At 35.2% G+C, this 22,540-nt stretch overlaps 2 protein-coding genes across 2 annotated transcripts; both read left to right on the top strand.

Annotated features, from left to right (window-relative positions):
• The first annotated feature begins 2,239 nt into the window (after positions 1-2,239).
• LOC122319238 (probable serine/threonine-protein kinase At1g54610) lies at positions 2,240-10,209 on the top strand. The gene is made up of 8 exons (XM_043137217.1): positions 2,240-3,061; positions 3,364-3,648; positions 3,789-4,106; positions 4,306-4,533; positions 5,510-5,610; positions 6,198-6,315; positions 7,284-9,379; positions 9,767-10,209. The coding sequence occupies exons 1-7, from the start codon at positions 2,714-2,716 to the stop codon at positions 7,563-7,565; spliced, it is 1,680 nt and encodes a 559-aa protein (XP_042993151.1). The 5' UTR covers positions 2,240-2,713; the 3' UTR covers positions 7,566-9,379; positions 9,767-10,209.
• Positions 10,210-18,826: 8,617 nt separating this feature from the next.
• On the top strand, positions 18,827-22,064 carry LOC122319268 (inactive beta-amylase 9). The gene is made up of 3 exons (XM_043137263.1): positions 18,827-19,280; positions 20,367-20,849; positions 20,950-22,064. Exons 1-3 carry the CDS (start codon positions 19,041-19,043, stop codon positions 21,835-21,837), a joined length of 1,611 nt encoding a protein of 536 aa, XP_042993197.1. The 5' UTR covers positions 18,827-19,040; the 3' UTR covers positions 21,838-22,064.
• Positions 22,065-22,540: the final 476 nt, after the last annotated feature.

Here is a 22,540-nt window from a genome sequence, read left to right on the forward strand (position 1 = left end):
AATTTCTGTGCGAGATAGAGATCGGATATTTATGTTTACCAATCATTGTACTACACGTGGCTTTTAGATTAATTGACCTTGTTACGGCAATTTACGGACCCTTACCAATGGATTTTCTACGTCGACCTTGCATGTTGTAATGGCGAAGAGTTAAATTTTCAGCTCACGTCAAATAAAGAGTGAAAATCAAATTTTTTAAATAATAATATTTTATTAAGTTGTTTAGCAGCAGTGTACTACTAATAACTTTATTATTTGAAGAAAATTTTTATTTATCATTTTTATATTAAATATATAATATATAAATGATAAGTAAAAAAATTTAATTAATTTTAGAAAAATAAATTTAAAAAATAAAAGAGTTAGAGAAAAAAGTGGTATACAGTAAAGCTCTATTTTAAAATTGAGATCTATTAATCATATTTTTTTATATATTTTTTATATAGTCTATTAATGATTAAAATAATTATTTTATATTAAAAATCTGTAAAAATGTCTTTATAAAAAATTTTTGTTTAAAATATAATAAGTATGGTGGATTTGATTTGCTTGCACTTCTCAATTCGATTGCTCCACCCTTTTTCTTTTTCTTTTTCTTTTTCTTTTTTCCGATCTTATTATTAGTTATGATCAACCGCCACCAACTACCGCCACCTATAACATAATAAATAAGAGCTTTCAACATGTTTTAGACAAGGTGGGACATCAACTTCCACTGCATTTATTATACCTTTAGGATTCAGAAAATATATATATATATATATATATATATATTTATATTTTTTAGGACAAAATCTTATTTACAAATTTGATTTTTTAGGATCATTTATAATAATTTGGCTATTAAATAATAATTTGGGTATTAAATTTTAAGATATTGTAGAGCACTTTTCACGAGTTTTGTCCCATTTTCTTTCCCCATCTCCCCTCCCAAAGGACTAACCAAAGTATAGAAATATGCCAAAACTAGAAGATTTCATGGAAGATTAAAACCACATTGTATAATCAAAGTAATAGTTCTATTCACCCTTGTTTTTACCTTTTATTTTATATTTTGGCTTGAAAGCATTCAAATGAACTTCGGACAATAGCTTTAGAGCAGTGCTAGTCAGCTATCCAGTATTTATTATCGAATATATATTAATATATATTTTTTCTTTTAAATATTTTTAAATATTAAAAATAAAATAAAATATATAAACAGCCAAAATGAATAGACAAAATCACAAAATAAGTTAGCATTTTCCATGTCGGTATCCTAAGAGCCAAGAAAAAATGACTAATTATTCAGTTTTGGTGCAGTAATGACGGCTACATGAGCTTCTAATTGTCCTATCCTTATCGTTTTCACCTAACCAAGCAAAGCTACTTCGATCTCAACTGACATCATCGACAAATATGACGTGTTTGTCCATGCTCAAAAGAAGCTAGCTAGTTCACCAACCTTAACAACCTTTGTTTCCAAGTCTTTGTCCGTTATTCCACTAGCTAATTCAGTCTTTATTACATGGTTAAATGCTAATCCACTCCGTTATTAATCTCACCCAATATTAACTCTTAACTCCTCGATCTTTCAAAAAAGCCAGCAAATATTTCAATGGAGTGAGTGACACGTGACGTGTATTTTATAATATAATTTATTGTTAATTTAATTATCTTCTAAATATGAAATGATAAATTACAAGCGATATTTCAAATTGAAAGGTAATAAAAGTTGTCCCTTTTCTTTTGGTTGACGTGGCCACCAGTTATTGGTATCCTATGGGACACACCAGAAGCTTTCCCTACAAAAAGGTCCACTCAACCACCAATTGAAAATAGACACTCTAATCTCGTTATTATTTTTTTATTCCTTACTAAAAACGCTGATTAAAATCTTTTTTTTTAATAATTTCCTGATATATATATTTTTTGAAATTAAAAATTTTAAATATAAGCCCACACATTATATATTATATATATTTTTATTTTTTTGTTACTAAATATTTAGTATATAAATAAGGAGTAGAAGATTTTAATTAATTTAAGAAGATTAAATTCATAAAAATATTTTAAAAAAATATGATCTGTAGATTTATGGGTAACAAAGCCGTTTGTAATTCAGAGAAGACAAAGGGCAGTGCCGAAATTGAGAAAGACAAATTGACTCTCCCAGTCACAGGCTGTATGGCTTTGGTCAGGCTGGTCAAAAAGCTCAAAGACCCAAGGGCCACAAGAGAGAGATCCATAAATATTCCTTTTTTATTTTATTTTTGTACACAAATCTTTGCATCTGAGCTGTGCGAGTCCGACTGAAAACTCACTCTCATACATTCCAAAATCCTCACTCTAAAAACACACACACACACACACAAAAAAGTTTATTTTTACTGTTTCTCTGTGCTTTCCCTTTTTCAAGTGTTTGTTTGTTGCTGTTGTGTGTGTATAGACTATAGAGGTGTAGATTTTAATTAATTAATTAATTTAACGACTGTGCCACAATTTGTGGGCAACTCCAAATCATTGCTCTCCCTCACTTTTGTCTCCAAAAAGCTTTCGCCCTCTTCAATTAGCGTATGCACATTCTGTAATCAATCCAGCATTCCCTTTTTTATCCCATTAGGGTTTCGGCGTGTTTCTCTGTGTGTGTGATTCGTTGATTGGGGAGGTTGTTTTTGGATGCAGAGAAAGTTGCGGGAAATGTGGTGAGAGGATGAGTCGATGAGAGAGTGGGATGGGGTGTGTGTTTGGGAAAGAAGTGTCGGCGAAGCTCAGTGAGGCACAGAAGGAGAGGAAGCAGGAAAAGGATAGGGCTGAGAGAGCTGAGGTTGAGGTTGGGGAGGCTCAGAACGGCGGGAATCGGAAGGAGAATGAGGAGGGGGAGGCGGAGGAGGAGAGGAGTGCGCGGCCTCGGAGAAGGTCTTCGAGGCCGAAGCCGAATCCGCGGTTGAGTAATCCGCCGAAGCACGTGTATGGAGAACAGGTCGCCGCCGGCTGGCCCTCTTGGCTCTCAGCGGTCGCCGGCGAAGCCATCAATGGCTGGACGCCCCGGCGGGCCGACACCTTTGAGAAGCTCGATAAGGTAATCCTTTTGATTGCAACTGCTCAAGTTCCAGTTTTAGTATGTGTGCGACTTTCTTTATTTTGATGAAAGTTGAAGTAGTTTTATTTGTGTTTGGTAATTGAGAAAAATGTGGGGGAAAGATAACCAAATTATATGTCTTTTGATTCATTTATGTTGTTTTGTCCTCAAACTTGAAGTATGGTTAACTGGAATAAATTTAATGCCAATATAATCAATTTGGCCCCCGTTTTATTCTCTTAAAGCAATAAGGTTATTGATGTCTCAGTCTTTTAATTTATACTTGTATCCATCGTGATTAGATTGGGCAAGGTACATACAGTAATGTCTACAAAGCCAGGGATGCTTTGACGGGAAAGATTGTTGCATTGAAGAAGGTTCGATTTGACAATTTGGAGCCTGAGAGCGTAAAGTTCATGGCCAGAGAGATTCTCATCCTGCGCCGTTTAGATCATCCCAATGTTGTAAAATTGGAAGGTCTGGTGACTTCGAGAATGTCCTGTAGTTTATACCTTGTATTTGAATATATGGAGCACGATTTGGCTGGCCTTGCTGCAAGCCCTGTAATCAAGTTCACAGAACCTCAGGTATTGGCAGTCTTATTTTCCAGTTCCTTATTAGTTTAGTTGAAGAGAGATATATGCCTTGGGTAACTTTTAGTCTATGGGCCAGTAATCCTGAAGAGGTCCTGTTGTTTCTTATCTCGTCTATATTATGGACGTGGCAGGTCAAATGTTATATGCACCAATTATTATCCGGGCTTGAACACTGTCACAACCGTAATGTGCTGCATCGTGATATAAAGGGTTCAAATCTTTTACTTGACAATGAAGGGGTTCTTAAGATTGCTGATTTTGGATTGGCTTCATTCTTCGATCCTAATCAGAAGCAGCCTATGACCAGCAGGGTGGTTACTTTATGGTATCGACCTCCGGAACTTCTTCTCGGTGCTACTGATTATGGTGTAGGTGTGGACCTCTGGAGTGCTGGTTGCATTTTAGCTGAGTTGTTGGCAGGGAAGCCTATCATGCCTGGTCGCACAGAGGTATCTACTCTGTGTTTGAATGGGTTCTATAAATTAATTTATTGCTTTCTTCAATATATTTATGATGCTCTTTATGGGCTGATTGATTTTTTGAGATTCTGGAGATCTATTGCATTCTGTGTTACTTGAAGTTGTTGTGACCCAACACTTGCTTCTGTTGCCGCCATTGCTGATGAAGTTTATCTTTTACATTAATTAGGTGGAGCAGCTTCATAAGATATTTAAGCTCTGTGGTTCTCCATCTGAAGAGTATTGGAAAAAGTCAAAGTTGCCACATGCAACCATATTTAAGCCCCAACAATCATACAAACGATGCATCACCGAGACTTTCAAAGATTTTCCACTATCATCGTTGCCACTAATCGAGACCCTCCTTGCAATTGACCCAGCTGAACGTCAGACGGCCACTGCTGCATTGAGGAGTGAAGTGAGAATTTTTATTCAACTACTATATTTAATCTTCTTAATTTGCCTCTTTGTATGGCTGGTTTGATTAAGAATATCTGTATTTCAAGATAGAGATGCCTGAATAATTTTATGGTGAGGCATAACATCAATTGATGTTAGGATAAGAAAGGATATTGCATTATTTTAAGGTGGTTGTTGGAAAATGTACATCTCTGGGTGAAGCATCCAATTTTCTTCAAAGTTAAGTTTCTTTAGACGTCATTTTTAAGGTTAGCCATCTACGGTCTAGGTTTGTTTCAATTGTTAACTTTGTAAGAGCTCTGCACTCGCTATTTTCTTTTATAAGGAGAACCGATATGTACCATGAATTACAAAACAGTTCCAATTAAGACTGATAAACTTTCGTATTGGATAGACGAACGCGAGGTTCTGTAAACTATTTTGGCTACTTGAATGCAATCTGATTTCCATGACATCAACATTGGATTTGCATTGTTTACTCTGGTCTTAAGCGATCTGGATGTATTTAGTCTTTGACTTTCTAGACAGGAGCTTTGTTACTACTGCTGGAGCCTGGAGATATGAGTGCCTTTTTCTCTCTCTCATTTTAAACACAATTTTTGTTCATCAAGTAGTGTTTAAAAGACTCTCCATTTTAACTTTTCTCTGTTTCAAATTGAAACAGGTAAATAAATTAGGTTATGGATCAATGGCTGGATGCAAATGAGCAGACCCAAGCCTAGCTAAGAATTTGATAGTTTTTATCTATAAAAAGAGAATAAAAGGGATTAGTTCAAGCTTGTATTGATCTTTAAATTTGTAGTGTCCATGCTTGGTTTCATGTAGATTTCTTTAAGCTTATGCTGTACACATGCCTAAATGGCACATTCATTAGCTGAAACCAATTTTTTTTTTTTTTTTAAATAAAATTATAGAAGAGTATTTGATGTGTATATGTGATGTTACATTTTTTTTTTTTTTAATGTTTTTGGCAGTTCTTCACATCTAAACCTTTTGCATGTGAGCCTTCTAGCCTTCCCAAATATCCTCCAAGCAAGGAGATGGATGCTAAGCTACGGGACGAGGAAGCTAGAAGGTAGATTGCTGCAATGAATTTTGATATCTGTTTGTTCATGTGATCAAGTTTGGTACTGGTTGAATTTAGTGCATGGCTTTATAGGGTTGTATAATGTTGTGAGGTTTCTTTATAAAGCTCCATGTTCCATGTAACAATCTGAAAAATAGCTCAGATCCAGTTCCATTGAACTCGACTTGTGTTTGATTGTTCCTTCCTTTTACCTAAAAAAAAAAATCTGAAAAATTGTCAATTAATTTGTGTAGGGAATTTGACAAAGTGCATTTTTTAACAATTTCCATATGTTACTCAAATCCAGTGTCTCTATAATATGTCTGCAGCACTATTGCACTTTTGTCATAGGGACTTTGTCGTCTGATGAACTATTTTCTTTTTGCTCTTTTACTAGTCCAGTTTGTTAGGCATTTCTTATATGAGTTCATTTCTAGATCATTTGAAAATCCTTTTTCTTCATCTTTATCCTGCTCTTCTTTGCAAAGACAAGCAGTTCTGTTATTGTCTAAATATCTTAAAAAAGAAAAGAAAAGAAAAGAAAAAAGAGTAAAGGATTCTCCAATTCTAACCTTAAATGAGCTTCATGACCATAGATTGAGAGCTGCTGGGAAAGCAAACGTAGATGGTGTGAAAAGATCTCGCCAGCGTGATCGAGCTGTAAGGGCAATTCCTGCTCCAGAAGCAAATGCTGAGCTTCAAGCCAATCTTGATGTATGTCAGATAAGTTGCTTCTTTCGGTTTATTTTACTTATAAAAAAAAAAGTTGCTTCTTTCGGGGAAAATAAAAAATTTCTAGCTTATGTTTTGCATCAAGTTAACAGACAGACAGGATAATTTTGTGTCAATAAACTTTCGGTGAAATTCAATGGATTAAGTTATTTGGAGGAGAAAGTGTTACCTTGAAAGGCTAGGAACATTCAAACTCTTCCATTATTGGCTTATTAGGTAGATCGATGTGGAGATGCCCATGGATCTCCATGGTTCCCAGCATCTATAATTCTATCTATAATTCTGATGTCTTCCTTTTCACTCCCTCTGCTTTCGCAGGGAAAGCACCTTCAAGCATGCAAATTCCCTAGAAACAAAAGAACCTGTTTGCTAGTATATGGTTAACCAATGCCAATATGTGAATAATGTCATACAATTACCTTAACATAAGAGAAATAAAAAGGAACAGCTGACTTTTGTATCATGAGGAACAAGTTGGTGGGCTAAGCTGTGTTGTTGTTTGAAGTATTGATGGAAGGGATGTGTGTGGAATTGTTGAGAAATGACATAGATAATGCTTGAAACCTTGGGAACTCATATATGTCTTAGGCTTGACACGTATGGACCTATGTAGCAATTGACTAGTATGAACTACTAATAATGGATAGCAGGTCATATCTTTTTGCTGGGGCCAAAATAGAGTGAGCTAACATTCTAGTATCTGAGCCAAGTGATTAATTATCTAATTATAGAGTGCTCTGTATGCTAAGTTATAGGATATAGATTAGAACACATTTGTTCTTTCTTTGCTGATTTTAAGCCTTTCATAAATGTGCCCTCTCTCTCTCTCTCTCTCTCTCTCTCTCTCTCTCCAAGGTCTTACTGTACCACTTAAAAACTAAGCCAGCGGAGTCTATTTCCAATTTTGATTAGTTATGATAACTGTATTTTTATGCTACTTCTAATTCCAGAGGAGGCGGCTAATAACACATGCAAATGCAAAGAGCAAGAGTGAGAAGTTTCCTCCTCCACACCAAGATGGAACGCTTGGCTATCCTTTGGGTTCTGCACATCATATGGATCCAGGTTTTGATCCCCCTGAGGTTCCATTCAGTTCTACACACTTCTCATATTCAAAACCATCTATCCAAACTTGGTCTGGGCCATTGGTGGAATCTGCTGCTGGTGGTGCTCCAAGGAGAAAGAAACATACATCTGGTGATGCACAGTCAAAATCATCAAAGAAAAGATAAAAGGGTTCTGCTCGGATCAAAGAGAAACAGGCATGTCATATAATCTTAATTCATGAGGCTGCAAATGCTGCTCACTCTCAGTCTTGGTATATTCGAGCCGGGAAAGCCAATTAAATTAAAAAGAGAGGTAATACACATCTTGTAATCCAGTTTTCACATTTCTTGTTCTATTTTTGCATCGCGAGTCTTCTCAATATTGTATATTTTTTTTATATATTATTTCCCTCGAGTTGAAATACTCTATTAGGTCAGTCGAACTGTTGAAATTATAATAAACCCTACCTAGTGGTGTTTGATTTTTCTGTATATCTTGGTTTCTTCTTAGTGAAGTACTTTCATATAGTTATTCCTCTCAGAGATCTTGCTTTCGGGCTGTTCATATAACGAATATTTAAGTCAATCCTTATTCCCAGTGTTGGGGTCTATGGATAGAAGTGAGCTTGGATTCGAATGCCCGAATGTTCAAATGGCAATTTATAATCAATCCACCAATGTCTCCGAAATAAGAACATTAAACGGAATATGTCCGGGGTGTACGTACGTGGCGTCGCACGTACAAAGGATGCTGAACCCGTTCATGCGATTTTCAAGATGGGTAGGAGCGTTTGGTGACAACTACCAATCTACCCCATTGAGTGATGCTGAAATATGAACATTATCAAATATTCCATGTACTTAATTACCCATGACAAAATCTTCTCTAATGGGCAGTTAGCTTGCTTCACCAGCACGAAATCAATCTCTAAATCCAATCATTCACTTAATAATGCCAGACGGTAATTGAGTGTTTTCCTCGAACATTGCACGCTGACAATTGCCTAAAAGCAATTAAAGCACTCAATTGGCCCATTTCACATGCCAATTTTAAAAGCAATACCCCATTCCTACCCTCTTTTACTGTTAAACAACAACTACAACAATAATAATAATAATAATAATATACCGTCTTTTTACTTTTCTTCGCCTCTTTTACCTTACCTGTCTTCTGTTCCTGACTTCTTTTCTGTATGAAAGAAGTAGGGTGTTGCGAGAACAGATAGGTGAAGTTCAACGAAGAGATCCTCAAAGGACCTAAACTGCTACCTGTTATTCATGCTGCAGCCATTAATGTTCCAGAGCAACAAACTTTCCAAATGGCAACAGAGAATCAACCTCTACTAAGCATTCAAAGATGTGGCTGTTCAAGAGTCTTCCCCACCAGTTTTCTCATGAATTCTTGCATGCAACTCAACTAGAAATATTAGTGGCCACGTATCTGTTGATCTCCTAACTAGCATATTATTTTATACTTCTCAAAGAAAGGTAGGTGGAAGAGGAACAGCTGCTGGGTTTGACAGGCAGGTTGTGAAGCTAACAACTTCATAGAATTGCTTTACGTCTCACATACATATTTCTGGCTGTCGCAAAATCTATATATGTAATGTAGCATATCGAAACCGTACGTACATTAATCTGAGAGCCTGCCTCTCTCTATATATACATACATGTCCAGTGGCCTAACTGCATCTTCACAAGCCTAACTAACTCCCTATCTAAGATTCTTTGTTTCTTGCTTTCCCACTTATTGCTTGCTATCTCCAACCTTAACACACACACACACCCGAGCAAACTCTCTTTACTCTCAGAACTTGGTTTTGCAGCAAGTTTCTACGGTGACAGCAGCAGTACTGAGCCTGAATGAGACCGCCGCGTCCCGGTGGGCCTCCGCCTGGCTGGGGTCCTCCTGGACCTCCCGGCCCTCCGGCTCCATTGCCTGGACCACCGGGCTTTGCGGGTGGCTTGTTCGGTGGATTATGCAGCACCATATCTTCTTGGTATGTGACAATTCTATTATTCCATATTATAATTCATTCACCATCAAGAGTGCATATGTGTTGGGGGGACATAAATTCGGCCGAATGTTTTTTAAGTTTTGACCAGTTTTAGCTTTTCTCCAAGTTGACTGAACGGTGGATTGCTTTATATCACTCTTATTATTCTTTCCCCATCTTAAAGGAAATTATGAACAGATATTTTAGAGAGAGAGAGAGAGAGAGAGAGAGAGAGAGAGAGAGAATGAAACTAAAGAAGTTAAGAACTCACTAAAGAAGTTAAGAACTCGAGTTTTCATACAAAAAAGTGAAGTTTCAACCTTTTCTTTTTGTTTTCTTTTAAAAAATGTTTAATTTAAGAACTAACGAGTGATTACTTTTGTTCGGCAGCTTCTACTGGATATGCTGCTGCTGGTTGCTCCAAGACTGCATTGGTGGTCCACCTGAGCCTCCTGCTAGCCCACCACCCCCACCTCCTCCTGGGCCTGCTTGGACACCTCCCCCACCTGGACCACCACCACCACCACCTACTGGGCCTGCATGGACACCTCCCCCACCTGGACCACCACCACCTCCTCCTCCTGGGCCTTTATGGGCACCTCCTCCTGGGCCTCCTTTACCCTTAAGTGGCCCTCCGCCTCCTGACCCCTTTTTTGACCCGTTTCCTCCACCTGGCCCTCCTGGGGGGCCACCTGGACCTCCGCCACCACCTTAATGTTGTAATTTCACATATTATATATTGAGAGTATCCATCTGTATCCATTACAGACATTTATGAAGATTTCTAGCCGAGAAATCTATTGGATGTGTTCAAATAAAGATTTGTTTAGGCAGTGAGCTGACATGAGATAATTTTAAATGAAAAAATAAAATAAAATAAAATATTATTATAATTTTATTTTTTAATATTATTATTATTTTAAAATTTAAAAAAATTAAATTATTTATTATATTTTGTATAAAAATTTAAAAAAATTAAATTATTTATTATATTTTGTGTAAAAATTAAAAAAAATTAAATTATTTATTATATTTTGTGTAAAAATTTAAAAAAATTATAATTATGAGATGAATTTCTAAATCCAAAAGCCCCGTTTTTTCCCACCTAAGTTTCTGCTCTGTTATTTGTATCTCCGTGGTTGAGATCTTCCGGATTCTCGTTTTGCTCCGTCCCAAATAATAACAACACAATATATAACGAAGTATTGTTGAAAGCTCCTTCTCTGCCATGTCGTTTCAAACTTTACACTAAAAGATATCCTTCACATGATCAGCTGCAAATCGAGTTTTTTAATTTTCTTACGGGAGACGGGAGACGGGATGGTCGACTATTTGAGCAGCAGCCTGTTGCTTAAAAGGGCTGGCACAGTCCTGTCATTAAAAGACCATACACGGCCATGTGAGTAGAATCAGAGTATTTTGGAAATATGCAACCCATCCTGGTCCATCTCAGACTTGGCTGGACCATTTTCAATGGCATTAATCCATTTACTTTTTTTATTTGTTCTTTTTTGGGTTTTTTTAATGGCATCCCTTATACATTAAACAATAAAGATAAAACTAGGTCCAAATCAAGTCACATAATTCATAAATTTAGATCTTACTATTCTTACAATATTGCCGTACTTATAATAGAATATATTAATAATATTTTAGCATGAAAAATGATAAATTTACAATTAGTTTACAACTATGTTACGACTCTATTTAAGATGAAGGGTACATGTAAAATTGTGATTATTTTTTGTAATGAAGTGGCACAATTACATTGATTAATTTAAAATAAATTGTAAAATAGTTATAAAAAATTAGTTGTATGTGTATGTATAATTACCCAGCATGGAAAATGGTTATAGGTGTATAATATAAAGCCGCTGCAGAACAGTTAGGCTAATAAACATAGAAGAGCATCCCTCCAATCACTGCTTGCCAAGTAAGAAAATACACCATAAGAGAAATAGGTTCTACCACATAGAAACACGTACTTTTAATTTCACCCAAGAGCACTTCTTGTTTTTGTCTGTTTGTCTTCCTTGCTGCTCCTATCTTCCACTCCATCCCAACCCAATTGAAGATCTCGACTGAAAAAATAATCCCTGATGGCAACTTGAACGGCTGGCACTGATTGTGATGGAATCCAACAGATAATAAAAACCTCTGAATATTGCTTTCGGTGAAGAAATGTGATTTCTGTAAATCTATACATAAAGCTCTATTTCTTCCCATTTTTTACGGTATTCAGAGAAATCTTCCAATTTTTCAACATTTTTTTGGCAACAAAAATCATTGGTTTTCTATTGGAGAAAATTCAATCCATATTTTCTTAGGTTTGACTGTAAATCAATTGGATTTACCAAATTCAATTTGTATAAGTCTTTGGCGGTGGCTGGAGAGAAGTATCATATGGCGTTCAAACTCCAGCAAAAAATAAGTAAATAAATTTTATATCCAATTTCTAAAAACACATGAGTAAAGTAAACAAAACAATGGAATTAGATTAGAATAACAAAAGAAAGAAGAAGAAGATGATGATGGTCTCCCGGAAAATTTCTCAATTTCTATTTTGATGTATTGAAATATTAGGGATGATGTAAACGTAGAAGAACTATTGCAATGGAGAACATAGTGTCCATACAAGGTGTTTGCTAAAATGTAGAAGAGAAAGCCTATGTGTAAGATGTTGTGCAACACATGATAGCTTAGATTAGTGGTGGGCTGCTCTTCTATCTTTATTAGCCCGACCGCTCTCTAGGTTTTCTCGTGTATCATATGTTTTGTAATATGATTTATTCTCTATCATATCTAGTTTATTGTGTAAATTAATTAGTATAAATTATTGTCGTCGATTTATTATATTTCCATTCTTTATGTAGCCTTATTCGCTATAAAAAAAAAAAAGGACAAATGTTATGTATTCAATAATAATTGAGAATAATGAACATGTAGCTCTCAAATTCTATCTCCCTCATCTCTTCTCCATCTCGTTTTCTAATTTTCCATCATTTGTGTTCGTGCTTCATCTATTTGATAATAATTACGTCTCTTTTTCAATCTAATTTTTCTCATGTCAGACCACCAATCGACTGTATGAGTTGTCATCGACATTTTGGCATGAAAGTAACCAATTTTCCGTTGTCTTTTACAACTTCTTTTTTGTTCGTTCATGACAAGTCTTATATTCAAATTCTTATTTTCTATTCACCACATATCATCTAGAAGCTTCCTACGCACTTAATAAATCATTGTCCTCATTTTTATCATTAATTTTGTACATTGGTTTGCTTTCACGCCTTGTACAACTCCTGTTGTCATTTTATTTAAACCAATTACTACCATATATAGCATCAAAAAAATATTCAATTTTGGTAAACCACCCCACACTCTGCTTGAAGTTTTCTGGCCGTCGTCCACTTGCACCATGTGCCATAGACGCCACCGAGACTCCTTTTGTCAGGTCATCAATTAGATCCCCAAATCCCATCTACCTGGCCGACAACGTGATTTTATTTTTGAACTCAGGAGAATGATGACGAAGACAACATCTTGAGTTTGTGGGAATGTTAAAATATTACCACACTTATGATAGAATTTATTCATAATAGCCGAGCATGTAAATTGTAATATGATTTATTTTAACATATTTAGTTTATTGTCATGTAAATTAATTAGTATAGCTGATTCATTGTATTAACATTCTTTCTCTAACTTCATTCATCTATAAATAAGAACATATGTTATATATTCAATAAAAATTAAGAATACCAAAAATGTAATCCTCAAATTCTATCTCTTTTTCCATTTTCTCTTCTCCATCTCATTTTTTATTTTATTATTATAAATTGCATAGACGTAAAAATGGAATAGATCTCAACTTCATGTGTTATGTATCCTAAGATCTTGACTATCCCGGTTTTCACAATAATAAATTACATATAAGAATCCATAGTAATTTCTTCAATTATAGGATAGACAGAGCCCTATTTCCTTTCGGTAACTGTCAATTATTTAGTAACTTTCGGCCTCCACTTCCCATTAAAATAGGAAATAGGAAACTCCTTATCCTACCACAGCCAATATTCTATAAATTTGGATTAGACCATGTCTAAAAGTCATACACGTGTCATGTGGGACATTAGTATATTACAATTATATCCTCTACAAGATTTTTTTTTTTTTTTCTATTTTTGGACATTTCTACAAGAATTAAGTCTTTCAAACAATGACATCAGAGGAAAAGTGCACACTGTAAAGCTAGGCGGCATTTTCTGGGGAAGAAAATTAAAACAAAAGATAAAGCTGATGGTCGTGGGATGCTTCAGAGGGGACCACATGATGACACTGATACAGGTCCTTATCAAATGCAGTCATGATAATGGCACAAATAGTTTACTCTTTTTCATATGAGGATCAGCACAAATAATTCACTCAGATCCATTCAAAGTTTGCCGATCTCGATCATCATAATGCAGCTGGATGCTGAGGTTTCATTAAACTAACATTTCATTGCCCCCCCTCAATCATGTAGGCAACCAAAACACATCAAGTGGATTGTCCGATATATATGGATTTTTGAAATGCTATGTATTAAAACGAAAAATAAACTAAATATTGAAAATGGTCATGTATAGTTTGTGTGGTACTCCATATTCCACAGGGAGGGCTTCATTACAAATAACAGTTTTGTTTCAAATATAATGTAATTAATATTTCAGAAATATAGTGTACTCCATAGATCGATGCTCCTGCGTGCAAGCAAAAGTCAGAGAATTGAATGGAAGTTTGCATTTGCATGCAGCTGGTGGCCATGGGAAGCGTCGAAGCAAGCTGCTAATTAAGGCAGATCACGCACTACAAAAAAAGTAGACTTTTGTGATTAAATTTTAATCATAAAAATCCGCTTCTCAGTGATGCTTGCAATTTCTTCTCGGTTCTTGCATGCATTCATGCAGCCCTAACATCTAGCTAGCTAGCTAAGCTTCTTCATCCACCCGACATTTATAACAATCAGCTGTTATATATAAAGAATTAGATCATTCTGATTTTGAATTATTATTTTTTTTATAAAAAGAAACAAAAATATTTACCTATAATCATATATAATTCCTTTATTGTATATGACTGAAAATGATAAAATTCAAACATGGGCATTAAAAAAGAAAAAGAAAAACATATAGATAAGAGGTGCATGCGTATGCCATTTTCCTTGTATATAGGAAACCATACCCTACCAATCAATCAGTACGTTGAGCGAGTGTCAAAAAGACAAGCAATTGGGTATGGCATTTTGTCAAACACTTGCTCTATCAATTTTCATTTTCATTTTCATTTTCATAGTGACGGATCCATTTTCGGTCACATGCATTATCATGCCATGTTGTTTACTCCTACACCACATGCTCTATCATCATTGATCCATTCCATGATTTAGGGGTGCTACCTCGGCCCCACTTACCCCGGCCCCACTTAGGCAGGGTGATCATTTTGCACCCCGTCCCGACCTGGCCCTAATGTCGTTGGAAGACGATAGAGCCCTACAACTAATTTATTACTTTTTTTTATATTTAATTTTTTTTTTAATTTTTTACTTTACTTAATAATTAAGAAAATGAATATTAATAAAATTATATATTTTTTTAATTTTTTTTAATGATTAAGAATGTTAAAAAATTAATTAAAAAATAAAATAAAAATAAAAATAAAAAAATTTAAAATATATTTAAGTAGTAGATGAGTAGTAATAAAGTAATAATCGTCCAAACAAAGGGTGGTTTTTTTTGGCTCATCATCCTGTCTCCATTAGGGATGTAAGACTATCAATCTAGATCTAAAAAACCGACTGGATAAATAGTTTTATTGGCTGGTCTCGACATGTATTTTTTGAACCGAAACCAATTGACTGTATATATATATTAAAAAATATTTATAATCGTAAATTGTACAATTGTTGTATAATTATTTTAAAAAAATTAAATAAAATATAGAACATAAAAAAAATTAATTTTTGAATAATAGATTCTACTCTTTTTTAAAAAGATTACGCGATATTTACAAATTTCATGATTAGATGTTGAATTATTATATATATATTTTTAAATATTATATATAATATATTATTTTATATAATAGTTGTATAAGTTAATTATATAATTTTCATTCAAGGGATAATAATTGATCATATATACAATGAAATTATTTAATATTCATTAACCATATATAAAATGAAGAGATTACTAAGATGTGGCTTGGTTATCAAAAATTAAAATATCTCATCTATCTTATTATTATAATTTTATCAAATTCTCACCTAAAATATAATAAATAATTTAATTTTTTTAAGTTTTAAAACAAAATTAATATTAAAAAGTTATATTATAATAATATTTTATTTAATTTTTAACAAAATATTTCATCATTAATTTTAATTTTACTAATTTAACAAGAAATCACATATCCAATAAAAAAAAAAAAAAAAACATTGACCACAAACAAGAAAGCAAGGTCTCTGCGCAACTCTCTGGTACTCTACCTTGAGACCGTCGAAGCCATAAACAATGGTTTCTAGTGGCGACCGGATAGCAAGCCCTCTGCGACCAAAGATTCAAGAACCAAAGGCCATGAGAGAAGAAGAAGAACGAGAAACAAGGAAATGAAGAGGAGGGGAGAGTTACAGCGAGGAGAAGAGAGGAAATGAAGAAATTACAGGATTTTATTGTTCTGTAACTTCGTGTCGATAGATGAAGGGCGGGTGGATATCCTACTCGTCCCATGTCTTGCTGCCTTACCATGCATCCTAGCTCCATGATTAATTAATGGATTTCTATTATTGTTATTTTGTAAACATCCATTCTGGATAACATTTTAAATCGGTACACTGATAATACAACAAGAAAACACACAGTCCGCACTAGAGCATTATAATTTCCGAAACGTACGTAAAAAACCATCAAACTTCTGTATATCTACTCTATTTTATTATAATAAGTGGTTATTTGATTTCAAAAAAAAAAAAAATGGTTATTTAACATAAATTCTTGTTTTTCCGTTAATTTTATCCTGTTTTCCGTTAAGAGACACGGCTTCGCACCAAGCAACCCACGTCTTCCCCACGGCAACGATGAACAATCACCTCCGCAAGCTCAACCACCTCCTTTGCGTCCATGCCCGTCCACGTTCAACAACCGAGAACCATCAAGACGTTCACATCAGCCTCGGCATCATCCATCCCAACAGTGCACTTTCCGAAATAGCTCCATCATGTCCTCTGTTTTAAGAAGTGAAAACAGAGCAAGGAGGCACAGTGCAAGCTCAACGTGAGCCCCTCCATGACGTCACCACCAAAGCCACTTTCCAGCTCCACACACGGTAACCACCAGCTCAATCACACGGTTGTGCTCTCAGCCCGAAGCTACCACCGAACCACTTTGAGCCACCACAGTCCCAATTGAATGATTGAACATCGCAATCTCCTATTAAGGGGATAATTGAATGAGTCAGAGATCAGAATAAAAATGGGATTGGGTTGTCGAAGGAATATTATAGTGATAAGAAGAAAAACAAAACAAATAAAAAAGGATTGAGGAGGGAGATGGAAGAGATGATTGATAATTTGATGATATCCATGACGAAATGGCGGAGAAGAAAAATAAGGAAGAAAACGACCGTGGCGAGCATCATGTGGTCCCCCCTGTTGACTGCACATTTCCAACATGGGTGCCTGTGCTGCTCTCTCTCTCTCTCTCTCCCCTAGGTACAAATATAAAATATGTTGGAATGGCAGACACATCTCATCTTCTTCCCGAGGCGTCTGCATGGTTTTGCTTTGGGTATGGCTGCTGCCAGTCAAATTCTAATAATTTCTGAGTTGCTTAGGTTTGCTTTTACATTTTAGCTGTATTAAATTATTATTATACCTTTTATTTTGAAAGTGTTAGGATAAAGTGTTTTGAACGTGAAGTTTCACGTGGGCGGCAAGTTCTTCGATGTTTACAAAATAGTTTTACGTCGGTTTAATATATTTAGAGCTCCCCAATCTCCATAAATCAATTTTTTTTTTTAAATTTTTTAAAAAGTTTTTTATGAGTTTATTCCTTTTAGGCTTTTTTTTTTTTTTTATCTATTATCTATATATTAAATATTTGATAAAAAAATAATAAAAATTGAAAAAATATAATATGAAAAGATTTTGTGAATAATAAGAGATTGTATAACTTTTTTTATATATTTATTAGTCGAGTTAACTTTTTATTTGTTTTGGTCTATAAATCACTTCTGATTTCGTAAATTATTTAACTAGGTACACGTTCATCTTTCCTAATATATATATATATATATATATATGCAATTTAATTAACTCAACGTTCAACCAAACTTACGAGTTAGACTAGGTTTCGATATAAAAATAATTTTAACTTATTTTATAATTATAATTTTTTTAAATCTTGATGTTTTATTAAATTTTTAATTTTTATATAATCTCATTTCATTATCTAAATCTCACATTAATACGATCATTTTCTTTCCACGTCAAACTAAAAATATTATACTTTTTAAAAATAATGCGCGCGTGAAATATACATAATAGGGGATTGCAAATATTATTTTTTTATAGATTATAAATAAAAAAAATAAAATTAGAAGAAAGAAGAATATTTCTCTTCCTAATAAAAAATAATTAAAAAAAAAAGACGAATAATTACTAATATTCACTTCTATATCCGTTATAAACTATAAAATATAGAAAATTTTATGTGTAGTTATTTTTGTGGATTCCTTTATGCACTCCAGTGATATGATTAGTTGTGTATTAAAAAAAAATTAATCCAGCAATCATATCAATAGAGTGTGCAGAAAGTACGTAAAAATGACTGTATGTAATATTACTCATAAAATATTATCAAAAAATAAAATGGATTTTTCTCAACCACGAAAACTTTCTTATCCACAAAACTATTGGCGTCCCTGTTTGGCTTTTTCTGCAAGGCAAGGCAAGGCAAGTGATTGAAATTGGAATGCTGTCGTCGGCAATCAACGGCCACAGAATCTGAGAGAGCAGACAAAAGAGGGGGAACACGGGGCAGCAGTCTGCCCTGGACCTGACTCAGCAGCCGCGCACCACGTACCACCGCCACGTTCATACCAATCCAGACCTCCATCATTAATTCTTTGAAAAAAAAAACAAGTAAATCGCGATGCGTGACGAGGACTCCTGACTTTCCACGTCGACCAACCATTACCAAACACGTAAATATAAACTGTTCCTTAATTTTTCTCGTTTCTTTCTGCCAAACGGGCAAAAAAGTCTACGCAGTAACAGCAGAATAAATAAATAAATCCCATTAATTTTACGCGGCTAAACTTTGGCATCCCCACAGAACGACATGTGGCACACCGTTTCTAGCACCTTCTCTCTCTCTCCTCTTCTCTATATATTTAGGTTCCGCGTTTCCACGAACTTTTCAAACTCTTTTCCACACACAACAAAATTTCGCATTTTCCTCTCTCTGTAATATATCTGAGATAGGCTTCTTCTTTTTTAATTTTTCCCCTTATCTGCTTCTCAAGATTTCAAACTGATTGCGATATCTGAGTTCGAAACTGTGCTTCGTGCAGTGAAAAGTTCCCAATTTTTTGTCTCTTTTTTTTGTGGTTCCTCGGGTTATCGGATATGGAGGTGTCGGTGATCGGTTGCTCTCAGGCGAAGATTGGGAAAACCGAGTTGGCGTACCGGGAACTTGGCTGTTTCGATCCGAAAGGTGTTAGCAAGGCGTTTTCTGCTAAAAGCAGGGTCTGTTTCAGTCCGAGCACGAGGTGGAGAAAGGCTGGGATTCGATTCACTTTGAGGGCCGTTCAATCTGAAGCGGTACGATCTGAGAAAGTCGCGGCTTCTTCCAGAATATCCAGATCGGTGAGTGTTTTCCCGACCTTATACGTTTGGTTGCTGAGAATGGAATTGTAGAAAGTCGGAGTAAGCCTGACCTGCTAGTTGCGTCACAATTCATTCCCTTCTTATTTATATCTCTATTTTTCTTTCTTAGAACTCTTATCTGTTGCTATAAAAATAAGAAATTATTAATTAAACGCAAGGTTTTGTATTTTTGTTTTTCCGTGATTTTCCTGGTTGCTGTTTCAAATCTGCATGAACCAGTGATTATAATTAAATGGCAAATTATAAAGCTCAATTTTGTTGCAGACAGATGGGTTAGGTGAAGTGTAATAGGGAAAGACATACAATTGGATGGGCTCTCCGAGTTTTGGTTGAAGTTGTTTTATGTTTTTGCAATATTTCGAACTGTTATGTACTTGAAGTCAATGGAAAATATACAGATCCCAGAATACTGGGAATTTTAAGATCAATTTTGAAACGTAACTTTTTTCAGATATTCTCATACTTCACTGTTATTTACAAATTATTAACGGTCATTTCACTGTTATTCACATCATCTGAGATATTTTTAGTATGTGTTTGGGGAGTGGACTGTTTAATATTTTATCATTAATTTTTACCTATTTTTATTACTTCTTATTATTATTTACTATTATTTAATATTTTATCATTATTTTTTGATAATTTTTTCATTACTATTCAGATGACTTGAAATCACCCCACTAACCAAACATTGTCTTAGTATCTATTTTCTTATAAGAAAATTAATCTTGTTTAAAGTGCAATCGGCACACGCAAGGATGCCGGATGTATTGCAATAGGATAAAACACCCTGGTTGCAGGAGGAAGAGAAAGAAGAACACAGTTCTAATCACCGTAGAGAGCTATCACTTGAGTAAACAAGTCCGAGTAATTAATTGCAAAGAATGAGTTTAACCACTTCACAATTATTATAAAAGGGACAACTTGACTTACTTCAATCCTTCTGAAATGATTTCGTATGCTTTAGAGATTTCATGCTCTTTTTATTCGAGGGTCTTATTTATTATTTAGTTAATTGATGCGAATTTGAACATGACCTTGTTATCTTGGCATGTTTAATTACAGCGTGATGGTGTAAGATTGTTTGTTGGGCTGCCCTTGGATTCTGTTTCCGACTGCAATACAGTAAACCATGCTAGGGCAATTGCAGCTGGCCTAAAGGCTCTAAAGCTATTGGGAGTGGAAGGTGTAGAGCTTCCAGTTTGGTGGGGAATAGTAGAGAAAGAAGCCATGGGAAAATATGAGTGGTCTGGCTATCTTGCTCTTGCCAAGATGGTTCAGGATGCAGGTCTCAAGCTTCACGTGTCGCTTTCCTTCCACGCTTCCAAACGACCAAAAATTCCTCTACCTGAGTGGGTATCCCGAATTGGTGAATCCAACCCCAATATTTTCTTCACTGATAGGGCAGGACAGCATTACAAAGAGTGCCTATCACTAGCTGTTGATGATCTTCCAGTGCTTGATGGCAGGACTCCGATCCAAGTCTACCATGAGTTCTGTGAAAGCTTCAAGTCTTCTTTTTCACCTTTCATGGGTTCCACTCTCACGGTGAGAAGTTTGGTTCCAAAGTTCTATAAGCAGCAACTGTACTAGTTTTAATTAACATGGATGTTGATACTGGCAAGGGTTCTATGTTGCTATTTTCCAGGGCATCTCTATGGGTCTAGGACCAGATGGTGAGCTTCGATATCCTTCACACCACATGCTAACCAAAAGTAAACAAATCCCGGGAGTTGGGGAATTCCAGTGTTATGATAAAAACATGCTTGGCATTCTGAAACAACATGCTGAAGCAACGGGAAATCCTTTATGGGGACTTGGTGGTCCCCACGATGTCCCCACTTATGACCAGTCACCCAATTCAAACAACTTCTTCAGGGACAATGGTGGATCATGGGATTCTCTATATGGTGACTTCTTCCTTTCCTGGTACTCAAACCAGCTCATTTCTCATGGAAATCTCCTCCTCTCCCTTGCCGCCTCAACTTTCAGTGAATCTGCAGCCACAGTATGTGGGAAAATCCCCCTGATGCACTCCTGGTACAAAACCAGATCCCATCCTTCTGAGCTGACAGCAGGGTATTATAACACAACCACAAGAGATGGTTATGAAGTTGTTGCAGAGATGTTTGCACGTAATTCATGCAAAATGATTTTACCTGGAATGGACCTCTCGGATGAGCACCAGTCTCGTGCGTCTCTCTCAAGCCCTGAGCTTTTACTTGCGGACATTAAGAAAGCTTGCAGAAAGCACGGGGTCGAGGTTTGTGGACAAAATTCTTCGGCTTCCATGGCACCTGGAGGATTTCAGCAGATAAAGAAGAATTTGTTGGGTGAGAATATTGTGGACTTGTTCAGTTATCAGAGAATGGGAGCTTATTTTTTCTCTCCAGAGCACTTTCCTTCATTCACACAGTTCGTCCGGAGTCTTAACCAACCAGAATTGCATTCCGATGATCTCCCTGAAGAAGAGGAAGAAACTGCTCACTCTCTGAATGTAAGTTCAGAAGCAAGCGTTCACATGCAAGCGGTTTAGTCAGAGTTTAGAGTTGGGCATATTGCTGTATATATATTGATCAACGTGTGTATTATCTGATATGAGAACATGATATCTCTGTCTGATAAATAATAAGGGTTGAATTGTATGAGAACATGATATCTCGTTCTGGTAAATAATAAAGGGTAGGTGATGTATAAGATTTCATATTGAAAATGTAAAGTTTTTACTCTTTATAATGATTCAATATGATTTTATTTGTATTATTGACCTTTTACGATATGGTGAATGTTGGCTTGGATCTTCCTTTGAGGGTTACAGAAGAGGTTGCATTTGAAAGAGCATACAGGAGAATTAGCTAGGCGCATCCTGGTTTTACTGGAATAGAAAACTGCATAATTTGTTTGCTCTTTCTGAAAGGAACCAATGCTTTTATGAGGGAAGTGTCCCAGTTTCCCTCAAGCCTGCTCGCTGATAACAAAAAAAAGTTATTTTTATTTTTATTTTTTATTCCCTAAACTGAAAAAAGGAACTAAGCTTTCAGTTTTATATCAAAAGAAAATGTTATGATGCCCTCTCTCCCCTGCCCTTCAAAGTGATAGCTGGTCATAATTTTTTTTTAATATTTTTTATTTAGTGATTAAAGAAAAGTGATTTTAAGTATATTAATATTTTTTTATATTTTTAAAAAATATTTAAATATATTAAAAAAATTTGAAAAAAAATGATCATGCCATTAAAA

The sequence above is a fragment of the Carya illinoinensis genome, chromosome 1 (assembly GCF_018687715.1).
Source record: "Carya illinoinensis cultivar Pawnee chromosome 1, C.illinoinensisPawnee_v1, whole genome shotgun sequence".
NCBI lineage: Eukaryota > Viridiplantae > Streptophyta > Magnoliopsida > Fagales > Juglandaceae > Carya > Carya illinoinensis.

Excerpts from the sequence above, each read along its gene's own strand:
- LOC122319238 (XM_043137217.1), top strand. The coding sequence starts at position 2,714 with ATGGGGTGTGTGTTTGGGAAAGAAGTGTCGGCGAAGCTCAGTGAGGCA. Across the intron at positions 3,649-3,788 it reads TCAAGTTCACAGAACCTCAG|GTCAAATGTTATATGCACCA; the intron begins GTATTGGCAGTC and ends TGGACGTGGCAG. Across the intron at positions 4,107-4,305 it reads TCATGCCTGGTCGCACAGAG|GTGGAGCAGCTTCATAAGAT; the intron begins GTATCTACTCTG and ends TACATTAATTAG.
- LOC122319268 (XM_043137263.1), top strand. The coding sequence starts at position 19,041 with ATGGAGGTGTCGGTGATCGGTTGCTCTCAGGCGAAGATTGGGAAAACC. Across the intron at positions 19,281-20,366 it reads CTTCCAGAATATCCAGATCG|CGTGATGGTGTAAGATTGTT; the intron begins GTGAGTGTTTTC and ends GTTTAATTACAG. Across the intron at positions 20,850-20,949 it reads TCATGGGTTCCACTCTCACG|GGCATCTCTATGGGTCTAGG; the intron begins GTGAGAAGTTTG and ends GCTATTTTCCAG.